Below are 18293 nucleotides of genomic sequence, written 5' to 3'. Positions count from 1 at the left end.
GCCACGCTTCTTGTCGCTTTATGCTAAGGAAACCGGAATACAGCGCTGGCATATTAAAGAAACACAGCTACGCGCGGACTTCACTAGCTCATTCACACTGACCAGGCCTAGTAGCCAGAGCTCGTTATTTCCATCTTACAACTGAAAAACAGCTAAACGAAGACCGTGTCACAAGATTTAATGGGAAAATTTACTCCCGACACAACGAGCGATTTAAATTGCTCAAAACGAATACGATATTGAGTTCCACACCCTGGCCTCCTCTTAGGCTCCTCAGTTAGTTTTTTCTTGGTCAATAGGCAACCACCTAAACTAATAATAATCCTTTATTAGGAAGCCATCATTCACTATACAGTGGTTTTCAGAGATGTCCTAACCACCTCGTCGGACAACAGGCCCGTAACTAGCAAGAGGCTAGACGAGGCACTTGCCTCGTCTAAATTTTTACCCAAAATTAAAAACGAAATCTGTTTAGTTGGGAAATAATCCCCAGTTGATCAAGATCGATTTTTTTTAAGAAATACCCCATGAAAAATATCTCTGAAGGAGATACAGAGCTTCTAGCTTTCAAAACTTTCTGGGGCATGCCCTAGAACCCACTATCAAGATTTTGCCTCGTCTATGGCAAAGGTCTGGTTACAATCTCATCAGCTAATTTGATCTTACGCCTACGTATACGTACGTGAATATAACCACATGAACTCTGTTTTAAGCAAATTTCCCAAGAAACACAAATGTCTCGACATTATCGAACAAGCATGTAACGAGATTAGCAAGAGATGGCAGGGGTTGTCTTGATGTATACCAAAACAGCAGGGCAAGCAGTACAGTGAATTCCCATTTCAATCCGAAGACAAAAGCACAGTTAAATGCATGAGCTGACAGCTTGATTTAAATTGATGTTATCAGAACAAAATTCTGTACTACTTTGGGCAGTGGTTTTCTGGCGTAAAGTACTTCAATTCGATTATAGTTTTTTAATCTAACTATTTTTAACAACGATGATAAACTTTGCAAAGATATAAAAGCCACTCACAATCAGTTATTGTTATTTTAAGAATTTTTGCAATGGTGAATTTGATGTAAGCTAATATGACAGGCGACAGATTGATGGATTTGAATGTAATTACACTTTATTCACTGATGACTGCGTTTATTTTGGACTGGCTGGGTTTAGAAAGTGCAAATTAGAGCCTTAAAACAAAGGCTTACCATAAAAGCACTACATGTATTAAGAGTGCCAAATCTCTTTTAAGGCCCCTCAAATAATCTCCAACTTCTCAACTTCAGACAAAAGCAACAGAACATGAGTCTGGGTTTTTTTAATGGCAAGGCAAACAATAATTTATTTAATAAAAATGGGAAGAATACAAAAGATATGACAGGTATACAAATCCAGAGATTTAGAAGAGATCAACTCTTTTCTTCTGCTACGTGCTGCGAAAATATTAATGCTGCTATACGATTATCGACCTACATCATTCGTAATTTATTATATATTTGTAAAATTCTGTGAACGAAAATTAGCCTAAATCTCCAGAAACTCCGGTCTTTGACCAGTTTTTGACAACTATTTGACATGTTTCTGTTAGTTTTATTTTTAACGCAAGTGTTTTACGTGACTGAGGTCAATGGAACACACCTCGTGCAATTTGTTTACGAACGATTTTTTAGTGCTCAATTTATTTTCGCGCGTGATTAGAGTAGCCGTACCAGTTCTCTGCGATCGCACTCGCAGCCAAGAGAAACCGACACGCCCTCACTTTCATGGAGCTGCAATGCATCGCTTTAAGTTTTGGCTGTTATACGAGACAAGCTGCAGTAATACCACCTCAACTGTGCAGGCGGTAGCTGTTTTAATAACTTATAATCTGTATTTTAATTCAGCAGTCGGTTTTATCAGCTTCCTGTTAAGAGTGATTCTATTTCTTGGATTTCATCAAGCGTTTCTTGCTCTTTTGCGACCTTGTCAAGCTGAAAAAATAAAATAAACGGTAATCAGTCACTGTTATAGTCATATTTATAATCAACAAAGCGAAGCTCAAGTGTAGTTGAGGGGTGTGACTGTTTCTCAGAATTCTACATGTTGACAAAGTAATATCAAACTAACCTGGGTTTTTTCTAGAACCTGTCCTTTGTCTCTTTTTTCTTTCAAAGCTTCAATTTGTTGGAGTTTTTTCTTCAAAGCTCTCAATCTCTTCTCCACAGAGGTTAGACCGCTAGCCTGAGAGACTGGAGGCGGCGTTTCTGTGGTTGTTGTATTCTCTACGACGCTTTTTGTTTCGACGCAAGAAGACACATCGGCTCCTAAACTTTCAACCTCCGCCATGCTGAAAGAATAAAACCACATTAAATAAGGGGCTTTGTCACGGATTTTAACAGATTCTTGAACAGCCACAATATTTATTCGTGTCTCATATATATTCGCGTTATATGTAAAAGTGTGGAAGTGAGACATAGTCAGTTACAGTAGACTCCCGATAACTCGAACCTTCAAGGGAATATTGAAAAAGGTTCGAGTTATCGGGGGCGCCGGTTTTTTATATTTTATAGAGTAGTCGAATAAAAAACAATTCATTTCTAAATTACTGTCTAAATCATTGCCATGCACACTGCACTACAAAGGACACATTTGTGAAGGAGTGTAGTTAAACCCTGAACTGGAATGATACATTTTCTGTGATGCAAAAAAAGACAAAGATTGCTTACGGCTGCTTCAAAATAGATCAAAATAAATTCAATGTTTTGGACTACATTACACTGTTTGCTTTGACTTTTCATTTATTGACAGACATAGTTCGAGTTATCGCGGGTAAAACTATATAGTAAATGACCTGAAGAAAACAAACGAAAATTGCTTTGAGTAAGCGGTAGGTTTGAGTTACCGAGGGTAAAATTACAATAAATGTTTGACGGAAATCCAGGGGAAATCGATTTTCGTTCGAGTTAGCGAGGGTTCGAGTTATCGGGAGTCGACTGTATTTTTTTAATGTTTTATTACAAGATATCTTTCTTATCTTATAAGCTCAATAAGCAGTTATATAAAATTGCTATAAAAGAACAGTTTTCCGTTAGTAGTTAGAAGGTGTGGCGTGTTCTAACTAACCAAAGCACTTCTTTTTTTTTTGGCTATTATAGTGATGTCCTATAATGTAGAGGGGGTGAAATCAAAGCTAAGCTTTTTCTGCAGTCAATCACAACTGAGTAATTAATGCTTCCAGAAAATGGTCTTATATGTAAAAGTAACCCAGGCTTTCTGTTTGTTTTCCTGACCTTACCAACAAGAAAATTGTATATAAAGAACTCACTCACACGGTCAGTATCATATTCTCAGTAAAAACCGCACGTGCAAAGCACGTGACGCCCAATCAAACAATCTATCACAACTTCATAAAAACACGTTAAATTTTTAGAGATTTCAACTACTACCGACTGAACTGATCCATTATGTGCCTAAATAATTCTTTTGTTTAGTTATTTTGGCGTCGTCGCGTCGTGGTTTGAAAGATAAACAGCCGAATAATTTGATTGCGTGTGAGTGCACGTGCCTAAGCACACGATACATCACAGACAACCGAGGCTTTATGTTTATAATACTCTAAATATCTCGTGATCAAAGCGATTAATCATAATTAAACTTAGCTTCTCCTTTACTTGTACCGCTAGTGAGTGTAAAACATTGCATGTCTGAGAAAAACCTACAGCAAGAAGACCAAGTCAATGCTTTCGTGCACGAGACTCGTTGAAAAATCAACAAAGCTATGTCGCTTCCAAGCAAGCTGTAAGGTATTTTATCTTATTCCCGCGTCTGCCATGTTCTTATTTGAAGGCGGCCTGATTGATTTTGTCGCACTGTGATTAATTTGGGTTTTGTTTTACGACGGTCATTACAAAAACCGCTTTGACTAGAACCAAACCAAATGCACGAATTCAACTGACAACGCCCGAGCTTTTGTGCAGTTGGCGCCACTTGGCGCTGTTAGTCTCCGCCATTCCTTAACAAAAAAATAGCACTCGCGGGAGTGCATGCGCTTTCAGCTATATTTGACACAATTAAAGTATAGCATGTCCTGTTTCACGAGATTAAACACGTGGTAAGACAAAAAATAATAATAGTAACATAACAACAATGTAAAGACGCTTGCATTATAAAATTATGACATTTTGAAGAATCTAATCGCCAGGCAGAAGGTATGAACTTCCATGAGCATCCGAACCGGGCTATAAAAGAGCGGTCATTCGATTTGCACCGCAAAGATATTATGCCACTCTTGTCATAATGTCTCATGATCTACTGTAAAAGCTTGGAGAGAAATACACTTGCAATAGTCTTTCTGTTGAAATATACCACGTTAAAATGAAAATTCGTTTATATGTAAAGAATTCTTAAGAAACTGTTCAATCCAGAAATGCGTTACGGAACGTTGTTCTCTTTTACCAATGTTATTATTTACGAAACACAGCCTGTTCGAGCAGCGTGAAGCAGCGTAAAATGGTTTAAAATCGCCCCTTAAACTCGACTCACAATACTTTTAATGCCTTTCATTTAACTATCAATAAAAATACTCAACTGCCTTTTTTGAAGTACTGTTATAATTCTCGGTTCAAAACAAAAAGCGGCTTACATGTAAATAAATAACACAAGACTCGCCATAAAGATGCTATGTTGCCTAAAATGTCGAACTTTTAAGTTTAAGAGATGGACAAATCAAAGAAACTTAAAAGAAACTCTGTTTCAGATTTATTTTCATTCATATCAAGACAAGAAATGTATTTAAAACCGACGAAATATCGAAAACTTGATGCGCGAGATTCTGCAATGATGGAAATTAATTACTTAAACAAGCGAACGTTTGCAGTCAAATTTTGACTTGATTGCTCAATTCCAAATTCGAAGCAACACCGTACATTACCATTTTGATTTGTAAAGTCTTCAGAAGCCGCACAAAGTCCATGATCATTCAAGAAGTCTGTGCTCTGCATTCAAACCACATTGGAAGAGCCATGCCATGTTGTTTCTGCGGCCGTCGAAGCAGGTCGAAGGAAGATAAATTCTTCGTAAGCAGGGTTTTAGCACTCTGTACTTTGTGAACTTTGGTATTTAAGCCACATTAAAATTAATTGGTGTTTTCCTTTTTCCATTATTTAGTCCCAAAGAAGGAATTTCCGTCATTATTCAGAATGAAAAACACGAACTTGGAAGGTTCTGAATTCGTCTAGCGATCCGCCATTATTTTCATGTACATTTTGACAACAAGGCAGCAAACATTTTCCGAGTGTTGCCGGGCATTTATCGGAAGCCATACATGAGAGATCGGATAAATCCGATCTCCATCGAAATACGATCGATGATTAAACGCTTGTCACGAAAATACTTCGGACATGTCAATAAACCATCGACTGCGGCGTTCTCGTCTCATCGGCATTACGTCGGCTTTCCGAATTACGTACTCACTTACAACACGCTGACAATGTGCGTTTAGCTTCTACGATGTAGGAAGCTGAAACTCACTAAACACGGTCAGTGTCATATTCTCAGTAGAAGCCGCACGTGCAAAGCACGTGCGAAGCAATCAAAAAAAAAAATCTATCTTCATTAAAACACCTCAAATTCTTCAGGATTTCAACAACAACTGAACTGATCCATTATGTGCCCAAATAAATCTTTTGTTTAGTGATTTTGGCGTCGTCTCGTCGTGGATTGCAAGATAAACAGCCGAATAATTTGATTGCGTGCGAGCGCACGTGCTTAAGCACACGATACATCACACACAACCGAGGCTTTATGTTTATAATACTCTAAATATCTCGTGATCAAAGCGATTAATCATAATTAAACTTATCTACTCCTTTACTTGCACCGCTAGTGAATGTAAAACATTACACGACTGTGTAAAACCTACAGCAAGAAGACCAAGTCAATGATTTCGTGCATGAGACTCGTTGAAAAAACAACAAAGCTATGTCGCTTCCAAGCCAGCTACAAGGTATTTTATTTTATTCCCGCGTCTGCCATGTTCTTATTTGAAGGCGGCCTGATTGATTTTGTCGCACTGTGATTAATTTGGGTTTTGTTTTACGACGGTCATTACAAAAACCGCTTTGACTAGAAAACTACCAAACCAAATGCACGAATTCAACTGACAACGCCCGAGATTTTGTGTGGCGCCAGTTGCTGTTAGTATCTAGCATTCCTTAACAAAAAAAATGTAAATGTTGAAATTCCCAGAAACACACACCTCTTGTAAAAGACAGATACAGACATTGCGAGGTACCACGCTTTGGTAGTAACACGCTAAGACAAACCCCCTGTAACCGAACACTTTTTGTCAGCAAAATCAAACTTTATAAATCATCACTTTTGATCCGTATTTCCTGATTCTCAACTTGTTATGAAGAGTATGTTATTGAGTTTGAACAGCACACTGAATATTTTTCCCCACCCACCCACCCATCGTTGGTCTGATTTGCAGAAACGGGCACGTCCCGTAAACGATATCTAAATGCCATCCTGATGGTGTCCGCTTACGGGAGGCTGGACTTTAAGCAACGACAAATAAATATCGATATTGTTGCCTGGAACAGCTTATTTACCCGTGACAAGGGTCAGGCGTACATCAAAAGTTCAACTGATCGTGCAAAAGGCAGGTATACTCCGTATTTGCTATCGTATCATCCTCCTAACTGTTTCTTTATACATTTCTTTAAAGTTCGATCCTGATAATCTGGCAGAAGTGCATTTAGACTTAATCCCCAAATTGATTATACTACTATTCTCATCCCCTGTCTCTGACAGTGTGTTGATAGTGCGAGGTGAATATTGCTGCATACATTAACATGCAGCGCCACAGCCTCACAAGAATGCTTACCGAGGCAATATCAGGAAAAAAAAACACTTTTGTCATATTTAAAGTATTGTTTTAATGCATGTAGCCCCTACAAAAACCTAAAAAAAGGAATAAATCCATTTTTTAACCACAAGACAAGAGCTCCGGTTCGCTTGTTACAAGCAGCGGCCCTGCCATGGCCTCCAAAAAATGTGACGAAAACAGAGTGAAAACACGAGAAGCATTTACGCGTGATGTTTGTCAGACTTTTACCTTCCGTGTTGCATGATCCAATTTTTAACTTTGTTTAGTATTCTTAATTGAATTATACTTTATTTAAGACTTAACCAAAAGAGCAAATCTTAAGCCTGTGACGTGTAAACCAGTAATTCCGGCAAGTAAAACCAAAAGGCCTAATCTTATGCTTGCGTCGACGTGTAAACCAATAATTCCGGTTGTGAAATTTCGCGCACATTTTATGCTTGCTTCGTACCCGCAAACCAATTAGGTTCAAAATCTTTACTCTAAGAGAACTTTGGTATAGTGCAGGTCTGCATTGTGTTTGCCCCTCGAGACAAAAACAGCAATTTGGCATTACAAAATCCTATAATCGTAATCTTTTTTTTTTTTCAGTACCAGCAGCCAGCAAAACGGGCATCTCTCCAGGGGCGGGGTGTGGAGGAGGAGAGATTTTCCAACATATTAATTTTTAAAACCACTAAGAAAAGCGTAAAGGAACGCTCTCGATCTACTATCAAAACACAAATCAGTACACGTCACTCAATAGCGAGATTTTTTATGGTATCGGCAGTGAGCGATATATTATTACACTCTTTTTTTATAAGAACGCGTAAAATTTGGCTGAGCCTGAGGATGTTCTTATTTTTGCTCATACATTTTCTTAGATTTTGGGGCAAATCTCAAGCTCAACGTTCTTATAAAAATGGTTCTTATAAAAAAAGGATGTATTAACACAACTTCTAACTCAAGTTGAATTTCACCCTGAAAGTACTGAATTCTCCAGGATTTACATTTGTGTTTGCGTTATGGCAAATTCCTTTTTATCCGGCATAAAAATTTTATATGATGTTATATTTAATAACAAGATAATATATATAAACGTGGACAAAAAACGCACCATGTTGTCAAAAATCCCACTCTTTGCGAGGAGAAACTCGCAAACAGAAAAACAAGCAAACACGAATGGAATTTATTGCCTTGGGCAATTCAGACTAATAAATACAATTAAAAATGTGACCTTGCGAGTTCGAACCCTGACTGAGTTGTTATTTGGTTATAAATTGGTCTGTTGTCTGGGGCTGGCTGAGTCACGTCCTACGGTTTAAATAAGCTAGAAAAACAATTCTAGAATTAACCGCATGTTCAGAATAACTGATTCAATAGTCAAGAAAGAATTTGTTAGCATTCTTTAAATTTGCTTTTTATGCTTTGATATACCACCGGAAAAGCTAACATCTTGGTCCTTTTTGATTTTTCTTGTTTGAAGTTTTACTAAACAAGATTTCGTCTAAAAAGTTGGCGGATTAGGTGACGTTTGGTCGAAATTGAACTCTTTACATAAAGGAAGCCCGTTTTAAAGCTGCTGATCATGTGATCAATCAATCAAAATAATTCACTTCACCTTTGTTTTTTTTTTTGCACAAGACCAAATGTTTCACTGCAAATTTTAACCCGATTTTGAAATACATATCATTACTAAAAGAACCTAAAGCAAGCAGGAGCAGAAAGGAGATTTTGACCAGAATCCTCTTTCCGATTTGACCACTGATAAACTCAAAGCTCTTGAGAATTCAACCGTTATATATGAAGATTAGATAACATTAATAAAGGAACTCTGACCTCTTTAGAGCTTTTATGTCTTCTGTCTAAAGCAACGAGGTTTTACAAACTTGGAAAGTCAAAGACTAAGGAGCAGTGAAAAGCAAACACTACACCATTTTATATGTGACTACTCTCATTCGCTGCATGCTGTTGTTTTCAGTTGTTGTTAAAATAAACAGTACTTTTGAACTTTGACCGTCAGAAGTGCGAGCATTTTCTCGGTGCTGAAAGATTAAATGGCGATAACATCTGCTGGAAAAAATCAATTGATTTTACCAAGTCACGTCCTGATAAGACAGCAGAGCAATCAAAACGAAGAAATGACAAATGAAAATTATTGAAAAGGTCGTTTCACAAACGCTAGACAAGATTTCGTGAATGTTTGCATGTTTTGAGCAGAATCGAATAAAACAAACACGGGGAATCAATACTGTATTAGCAACGAACACAAATCAATTGAATGACACACTTTATTCTTTGCTTTCCATCAAGCCACTGCAAGAGAATAAGTTTTTCGATTTTCTCCGCCACGAGAAATGAGTTCACGACATGAGCAAATGAAGAAAACAACATCCTTTGGCCGGAATTCTCTTCTTTTTTCTTTCTTAGACATGCTAAGACAGTTAGACTGAAGACATTTACTTTTAACTCCAGCTGCGAAGGGAAATAGTTCCTATAAATAACGTTCCAAAAAACATGCTCAGTCATTTTCACGCGAGGGTATTGAAAACCACAAGTAACGAGAAAATTTTTGATTCACAGACATTAAAGACAATAAAAATATATTCTTCTTCAGGAAAAAGAGGGACATACCGGTACTTTCTCTATATGATCGCTTGAAAAACAAATCCAGCACCATAATAATATTTTGCACGCGGGGAATGCTAACTGGAATAAAACAGGTTTGACCAGTTTGAGTCAACTTTGGACGATGAAAATGTGTGCACGTTGCACGATAAACCCAGCGATCTTGGCTTGCCTTTTTGCGGAAAAAGCGCAGAATATGATTAAAATTTCTTCTGGAGATCTCTTCGCACAAATTACAAGACTTCTATTGATTGCACCCGCATTGGAGTTGTTTTTGACCCTATAAATTACAAATAAGACAACATATAACCCAGGCTCGTAGTGTAAGAAACTGTGTTGCTAAACAATGTTAAATAATTGTAAGGGTCTGGATGTGGATTTAACGAACTCAAGGAATAAGGATTAACCATTCCCACTTAAAAAAAAAAAATACAAAAAGACCCATCCCCGATTCCGTTGTGTTTTGGTTTAGTGTATGTAGTGGTTAGGCCGTTCCAGAGCTATTTCAGCGAGTTTCACTGGCTTTCTTTATTTTTTCCACCGGCGTTCACTTCAGCCCTCTCTGTACATAGCACCACAGAGAAAGTTAAACTCGCTGGAATGGGAAGCAAGGTAACGTATTTCTGTCATAAATTTATTGGAAATTCTTAATCCTCTCCGTATAAACCCATCACAATTTACTCTGTCGATATACAACACGTCTTCTCACAGAAGTAGCTAAGGCTACCTGTGTTTAGATCTAAAAAACAAGAAAAGCGCACCCAATGAACCCGCGGGAGCCAGATCACGTGTGTGCATGTGTGCTTGTGCACGTTTTGCTCACGTGTAGAAGTCAAAAATCCCATTAAACAATTAACTTTTCAGTTTGATCTCACCTCACTCCGGCGGCATTATCTTGAGCTATCCACAGCTGTTGACGAAGCTTCGCAGCAAGTACGTGATTCTGCGTAAGTAAAACGTGTTTCTTTGGTCATTTTCTGTCTGGCAAGATTTTAATTTACCAAAAAAAGGCAAAAAGGGAGGGTGAATCCTAAAAATTTTGGAGGGTTATCTTAAGAATGCTTAGTCAGACGTTTAAGATTTCAATCGGCAAGTCTGAAAATTGAGATACACCGTCGGGTTTGAAATTTAGTTTTGATGGTTTTACATGAAGTCTTAATACATAGTTGCAACACCACATTAGCTTGTTTCAACAGCTAAACACTTTAGCTTGTTTCAGAACTTCAGTACTGAAACGCTCTGTCTGTGAGGATGTGACCATTCCAATGAAACTTGTTGATAAATACACCTCATTGTGGTACTATTTTTCGTTCTCCAAGCAAAAAAATGTGTTTCTAAGGTTTAAATCTGTGGATGAAACCCTACTGTGTAGTAAACAAAAGCTATTGAGCAGTAATTTCATGTGGTACTGTTTGTTACACTGTAGAAGGTATCGATAAATCCCTTACTTGTGACCAATCAAAATGCTGAGCAGCACACATTTTTGTACTACCGTTTATAATGCCGTACAAGGCGGATAACGTATAACTATTTAAATATCAGCTACTGACGAATGAAATTTTTAATATGCTAGATGAAATCCTTAATTCAAGCTTTCCAAGTACTGGTTCCTATTATGAATACATTATAAGTGTGTATCGTTAGAAGGGTGTTTTTAATTTATTTTCTGCATTATTCACGATACTGTTCAACACTTTCTATCTAGATTGCAAATTCCGCTCTTACAAAAAAAAATATTTCAATCGACATTTTTGCGCTAATTGCACCTAAGTTTCCTCTTGAGACCAAACTAAAAACACACAACACCAATTTGAGATAAAGATGATAAAGTCCAAAGATCATTTTTCAGTCTGATGATTACAATCATTCAAAGAATTAACGTGTCCGAGTATATGTTGAAAGACAAGTTATATACTATTTCAATAGTCTAAGAATAAATTGGAAATATGTTTTTAGAAACTTTCGAATAAAAATTCAAGAATAACTCTAGGCGTTTGTGAAATGAAATCTAAACTTTAGTGGAATTCCCGAGAATTCTTAGGAATTCTCCTAAAGAATTCTCCTAAGAATTCTTTAGAAGTTTTAGAAATTCTAAGAGATGCAAAGGGGTTTCTCTGACAAAGTGTAATTCTGGCTGGTTTTAGAAAAACTTCTATCTTCATGTAGTCAAACCTCACTTAAGTGGCCACCCTTGGAATCACATTAAATTGTCTAATTAGAAGAACTGTCAACTTAGGGGAGTTTAAAACTGTAGTGGTGTACCACAATTGAATGCTCACTTGAGAGACGTGTTTGCCTATAAAAAGTAAGCAGAGCAGAGGTTTGAATTTACCTCTCAAATTTGGAAATTGTCTAGGTGATGTTTTCAGTGGCTGCCTCTTGGAATAATCAATGTTCCTTTTAAAACTACGGTTCACAATTGTATTGTTGACTCCAAGCTCACAGTAATCCTATGCTATTTGAAAACCCATATCCTGGCCTGTTTTCTTATAACATAGACCCCCCCCCCCCCAAGTCAAGTCCCATTCTTCTAACATGGCCACATCCCTCTCTTCTTGTACACCTGCATCCCCTTCCTTTATAACATATATTCAATTGGTTATTTTATGACTGGTTTACACCTTCTGTGATATTTGTTTCATCATTTCAAGCTTAATGCTTGTTTCTGTGCTACTAGGTGCCTGGTACGGTACCACTTTCTGTGGTTTCCCTTAACTTTTTCAACCATTAGTGTTTTTGAAATTATTTTACAGCTCTGAAATAACTCTTCCAAATGAATTTTAAATATTGATCGTAAAAGTGAACTGAAAATAGTATCACCTCCAATACTTAATTTTCATACTTAGGACAGCGAAAACAAAGACCTTGTGCAATTAAACCTGCCATGGCTTTAATTTCTATCCACCTCTTATATATACTTACTGTCCATAATCAAAACGCAAGTGGAGAGTTAACCCTGGTCGGATGCAAATAATAAATTCTCCTTAGTTATTGCCATGTATTTCTTCACTGTAAGTTCTAGGAATTTGGTGCTTCATCAATAACCCATTTCTGATTTATTTGATAAATTGTGACAAGAATTTACATGTTGATTACTTGTGCGTGCTCAACATGATGGGCTGCTATGGCAGGTCTCAGAACACAAAACACTGAAAGGAGTATGCTGTTCTTGAAATGTCCAGCCTAAATTTTTCAACATGGTCTCATGTAAGCTGACTAAGACTTCACCAATCCTAAACTGTTCTTCATTAATTTTCTTATTTTCTTTTTATCAACTCTCTTCCTCCATTGACTTTTATTCTGAGGTTTCCTACAATTAGGATGCATATTTGCCAATTAATTCTTCCAGATTATCTGGGAGAATCCCCGCCACAGAGAATCTTTCAGTTTTCATGTATAGGACACGAAACCTCCCAGATGTGAAGAAACGTGCTTAATTATAAAGTTGATATTTTTACATTTCTGTTTGCCTATTTGAGGAATTTCTGTTGGGGGGGGGGGGGGGGGAATTATTTCAATATCTGACATGTTTTGATGGTTGAATCAGAGGAACCATTTTTTCCAAGCTGTACAGTGTAGTAGGTGTTAGGAAATGAGAGAAAACAATGTTTTGAGCATTTGATGTATCTTCTCAGCTAAAAACTAAGGATTTAACATAAAAATAAAATGAATGATAAAAATCCATGCTTAATAAGATCAGATATCTAAACCATATGGTCTCTGTTGTGATTTTCTTTGTTTCAACTTGATGAATTATTTGGGTTTGAGAACTGAAGCTTGCCATGACCTTTGGGCAAAGACATTGCCATCCAGACCTCCTAATCAGTCAATAAATACCCATTAAAAACTAGAAATTATAGTCCAAGTGCATCAGGTATTATATAACAAACAACGATTCAACTCAGATATTACGGTTTAAACATCAATTTCTCACCATATGTAGCTGCAGCTACGTTGTAACAACTAAGTCATATTTGATTGCCCAAAACTGAGACATTATATTCTACCTTAAATTGTAAACTTCAACTTTCACTAACTAACAATCTAAGGCAAGCAGTTTTTCATGGCATAAATTGTTTACGGCCACTGAAAGCTTAGGTTTAATTACCAGCCCCTAATCGGGAAATGAGCCAAAGACCGGACTCGAGAGAGGGCGGATATTAAGCCTGCTGAAAGCTTCGAGTGACAAAATCAACTTGTCCTTTAATTTTTGCCCACTACTTAACAGTCACCTCTCTCCAAACGGCACCTCTATAAGACGGACAACTGTCTAGACGGACACCTGGTGTTGGTCCCATCCCTGCCATTTTTTCAGTCATGTTTACTGTAACTAACTCCCTATAAGATGGACAACTCTCTAGCGGACAGCTGGAGCCAGTCCCGATGGTGAGAGAGAGTTGACTGCTACACAAATATGATACATACCTTGTTGTTCTTGGCTTCCTGTAACTGTTCCCTCAGTTCACCAACTGGGTCCTTCATCTCAATAGATTCTAAGTTCTTCTTCTCTTTAATCTGTTCTATTCTTGCTTTTGTTCGCTTCTCTGCCCTTTTCTTGTTCTTCTGGGCTGATTTTGATAAATGAGCAGAATCTGGCAAACAACGCAACAGCCTAATCAGTATTCAAACTTGTTATTTAAAATCCCTGCAAGAAATATCGATAAGGGGGATTGGGGACTTCCATATTTATGGTCCTGAACATTAGAACATTAGTACAAGCCTTCCAAATTACAACCCTTCCATAGTCTGTGATCTTGTAAGTAGTCTACTCAAAAGTGCCAGATATCATGACGTGGCAAGATTTGCAAATTTGCTCTAATGGGTAATTTGACCTCAAAATAGTTGAGATGGTTAGGTATGAGTGCTATTCTTTGACGTAATTTGTGGACCGTAAAAAAAAATTGCCTTTTGTTCTATGTGTCAACTGCAAAAATTAACTCACTTCATTCACAAGAAAAAATAAAATAAAAAAAAGTTAAGCAGCACAAGGTTATCTACAACTATTATCAAATACAACAGCCATGAACAATTTGTATAAGGCATGCATTGTCCTTTGATTTTTTTTTCAAGAATTTTAATCATTGCAGTATATATGCAGACAATAGCGTATTTTCTCTAACCATCTAGAAATCAAAATATTTATGTTTCAAAGTTTGGTGATAACTTAGTATGTTAAATCAGATTTCTATATAAGTTTTCTTTATTAAGTCGCAACAATAATCAATGATTAAGGTAACTGTACCCTGACCAGTTCATACAATGTACATGTCCAACAAATCAATCGAAAAAATTAGAAAAAAGTGTTTATACTAGGAATTACAAAAATGTATGATATGTACATCTGTTTTATAATTAAGACTGTGAAAATTATATAGCTTCCTAAAAGTTTCAACTTTGGGATAATTTGTTGGAAAAAACAATTTCATCAGTCAGGTTGCTTTTAATTATAACTATATAATATGCAGAATATATTACATACTGTAATACGTAATATATTCTGCATATTATATATATGGTCTCTAATTTTTTAAAGGGTAGAACAAAGTCAGAAATTCCTCATTCAAAATTTGAAAGTCCTTTGAAGAAGTTGGTGTTATTTGATATCAGTCAAACCTTTGACATGGCGTAACTAGAATTTAATAATTTACCGGGTATAATTTAATGGTTATCACATTTCTAACACATTTGTTGCGGAGGTTAAAGTGTAAACGGGCATTACCTAACAAAAATAATTCCAGCTGAGCGCGATTACTTTAAATTGTCATTAATATGGTCATCATTTACATCAACAGATAATTTGTTGACAGATTATCACCCATTACTAATCCATTTTAAGCACATCAATTAGATATCTATTCACTACAATTATAGTGATCTATTTTGGTCGTGACCAATTCAGTTGCACAACACCTTGGGCAGACAGACGTGCCAACACTCACAATTCTGCTGTGAGTCTCACAATTTTTTATCTTTTCTCACAGCCTCATGGCAAGATTACTCCCAATCTCACAGTTTTTTTTAGGGAAAATCATTCTGAAATTTTGCTCTTAATTCCCAAGAGGATAAACAGACAAGTGATGCACTCAGTGCGGTAAGGAGATTTCAAAGAACAGGTTAAGAGGTCGCAGAAAAGATTGGCTTGATGAACTTATAAATTCTCAGAACCGAAATTTTAGAAAAAAGTAGGACGATCAATAAAGAGAAGACTGTTTAATCGCATGCTATTACGGTACTACCAAAAGAAAGGCCGGTGGTGAATGCCTTTCTGTTTCTCGTAGAATTTCAGTCAAATTTCATAGGCCTCACTGTCTTGAATTTCTCGCAATGCAGTTTTGAGTCTTAAGTTCTTTTGTAGCACTAAGAAAGTCTTGGGCTTGTAAAAGGATTACAGTCTCCCCACCTCTGCGGAATTTACCGTCCCTCGCCCCAAAAGATTAGCATGGTTTTATATTAAACAATGAAGATGACGCCAGTATGTAGCCCAGTAGGCCTCCACCATACAACTGATCAAAACAATCACGCTACAGACTAAAAAAAAAAAATAAAAAAAAATTTTAAAATTAAAAAACCTCAATATAATAAACTAACATAAAAAATAAATTCTATCATAAACATGATACCTTGACACACCAGGGTGAAGACAGACTACAGATGCTCACTAGAATCAAACCCAGCTCTTTGTTTTTTTAATGAGTACAGCACATTGTAAATGGCCACTGCACCTCCCAAATCATATTACAATTGTTAATTATTTCATGTTTACTTATTACCCATGAAAGTGCTAGTTCCAAATTTCCCTTCTTTTCTATTCTGTTTAAAAGTTAGAGCTAAATGTTCAAGCAGAGACCATTATCTTGGTTACCCTAAGAAGGTTTATTTGCAAGGTGGGCAGTCTACATTAAGGTCTGACCCAGTGGTATACAAGAAACGGCTTAGAACAATCATCACGTACCATGCAGTATCTTGAGATATAAATATCTTGTTTTTTTAACTTGTTCAGCTGTGTACTGCCACTCTTCATTAGTCGACATCGCGTGATGAAGAATAGCAGCAAGCAGTCTAAACATTACGATCTACATCTCAAGTGACTAAATATGAGATAATTTAACTCTTTGGCCGCGCGGGGGGGGGGTTTTTGTCCCCTTTTGGGGCCGTAAAAGGGATTTCCACAAATTTCCCCGGGGACTGGAGTTGTCCGAAAGCGAGGTCCGCAAAGCGGGGTGTCCGCAAGGCGAGAGTTGACTGTAATACTTTTTATTTAATGTATTTTACTATAACAAGTAACAACTTTTTCCACGAGAAAAGGTTCAGTTTTGATTCTGTAGTGACAGTATAAATAGCTAAGACAAATTTGTTATACCCCAAGAGGAAGCTAGAGGTCCTTCATTAAACAGAAACCGAGTGTCTGAAATTGCGTGCAACACTATTGTAAATAAAGTTATTTAAAAAATAATGAAAAAAAACAATTACCAGTGTTTTTTACCCACCTATGGGGTCATATGTTGTTAGTCAGAATTTGATTGGTTGTGTAATTTGCCTCCTACCAGAAAGTGACAGTTTCTACTCAGAAATTGGCCGTCGTGATATCACCTGATGCGAATTTGTGTCAAGCATTATCACGGGGCATTATATCATGTCTTTTGTCATATTTTATCCTGGCAGGGCAGGGTTTTTTTACTGACCCACTTCATGAGTAATACCACTGGTCACTTAAGCTATTATGTCAGCTTACGACATGGAGATCCATCAACCCTCCTCATTAAAACACAACACTGAGTAGCTTTATTCACTTACACATGGAGATCCATCAACCCTCCTCATTAATGGTTAAAAAACACAACAGACTTGAGAATCAAATGTGAATCAAGATAATATATCTCTTGCTTGATTGATCTTCTTTATTCTTACTACCTTTCTGCAATGATATATAGTGATGCTGTGAGGAGAAATTTGATCTTGATCATTTATTTCTTGAGAAGGTTTCCTCAAAAGACCTTGCATCTTCTGCTTGCTTCCCACTCAGAGTTAATCACCTTTCAACCACAAATCCCAACCACATTCCAAACCTTTTTGTACAGTGAACATTCTGTCAACTTTGCTACTCGCATAAAACAGCAATGATGTCTCAGGATTATAATCACGTAAATTAGTTCAAACTTTCAGTTCATGCCAGCCCATGTATTTGCATATTATTTCCTAAACATATTTATATTCATTATAAGACTTTACCTAACACTTTTTGGCTTTATTTGTGTTGATGCTGCAGCACATCAAACATGTGTAAGCTTAGATGCAAAATAAAATGATCAGAGTGTTTTTAACAATAACAATTTATATGCAAGCTCACAAAGATATTGTGTATTGACTTTGTTACTCCAATAGCTCTGATTAAATATATTGTACTTTATCTATGGCACTGTTATTGGTAATCACATATAAGACGAATATTATCTGCAATATTTCCAGAAGTTTACTGGATAGTTAAGCTTTGAATTTGAGCATGTTTTCGAACTGAATTCTTGAATGTTCATAATTTGCCAAACTGCAGACTTGCGAATTCGGATAAAAATGTCAGGGGCAATTTGCCAGGTTTATTCCTCTAGTAAACCCTTGCTTTAGCTTTGAGATATCTGATTAAAAATCCGAAAAGAAGCAAAGTTTTGAGCATGAAATAAACGAGATACAAATGTAGTAAATGTGAACCATACCTGCCATTTTGCCTGTGTCGCCTGAGTGAGAAGGACGCATGTAGTACCGCGGGCTCAAACGTCTTTGTTCAAAAGCTGATACCCAGTGGTCTTCGACTCATTTGACACT

The 18293-nt window shown here is 36.8% G+C and overlaps 1 protein-coding gene across 1 annotated transcript; it reads right to left on the bottom strand.

Moving 5' to 3' along the window:
* Positions 1–1632: 1632 nt before the first annotated feature.
* LOC144630077 (uncharacterized) lies at positions 1633–18293 on the bottom strand. The gene is made up of 5 exons (XM_078488358.1): positions 18185–18293; positions 13902–14068; positions 10352–10419; positions 2111–2330; positions 1633–1974 (listed from the first exon to the last, which is right to left on the bottom strand). The coding sequence occupies exons 1-5, from the start codon at positions 18222–18224 to the stop codon at positions 1900–1902; spliced, it is 570 nt and encodes a 189-aa protein (XP_078344484.1). The 5' UTR covers positions 18225–18293; the 3' UTR covers positions 1633–1899.

The sequence above is a fragment of the Oculina patagonica genome, chromosome 11, assembly GCF_052425735.1.
Source record: "Oculina patagonica isolate OP01 chromosome 11, crgOcupat, whole genome shotgun sequence".
Lineage (NCBI taxonomy): Eukaryota > Metazoa > Cnidaria > Anthozoa > Scleractinia > Oculinidae > Oculina > Oculina patagonica.
Note: the sequence above shows the minus strand (reverse complement) of the source record. Positions and strands in the feature narration are given on the sequence as shown.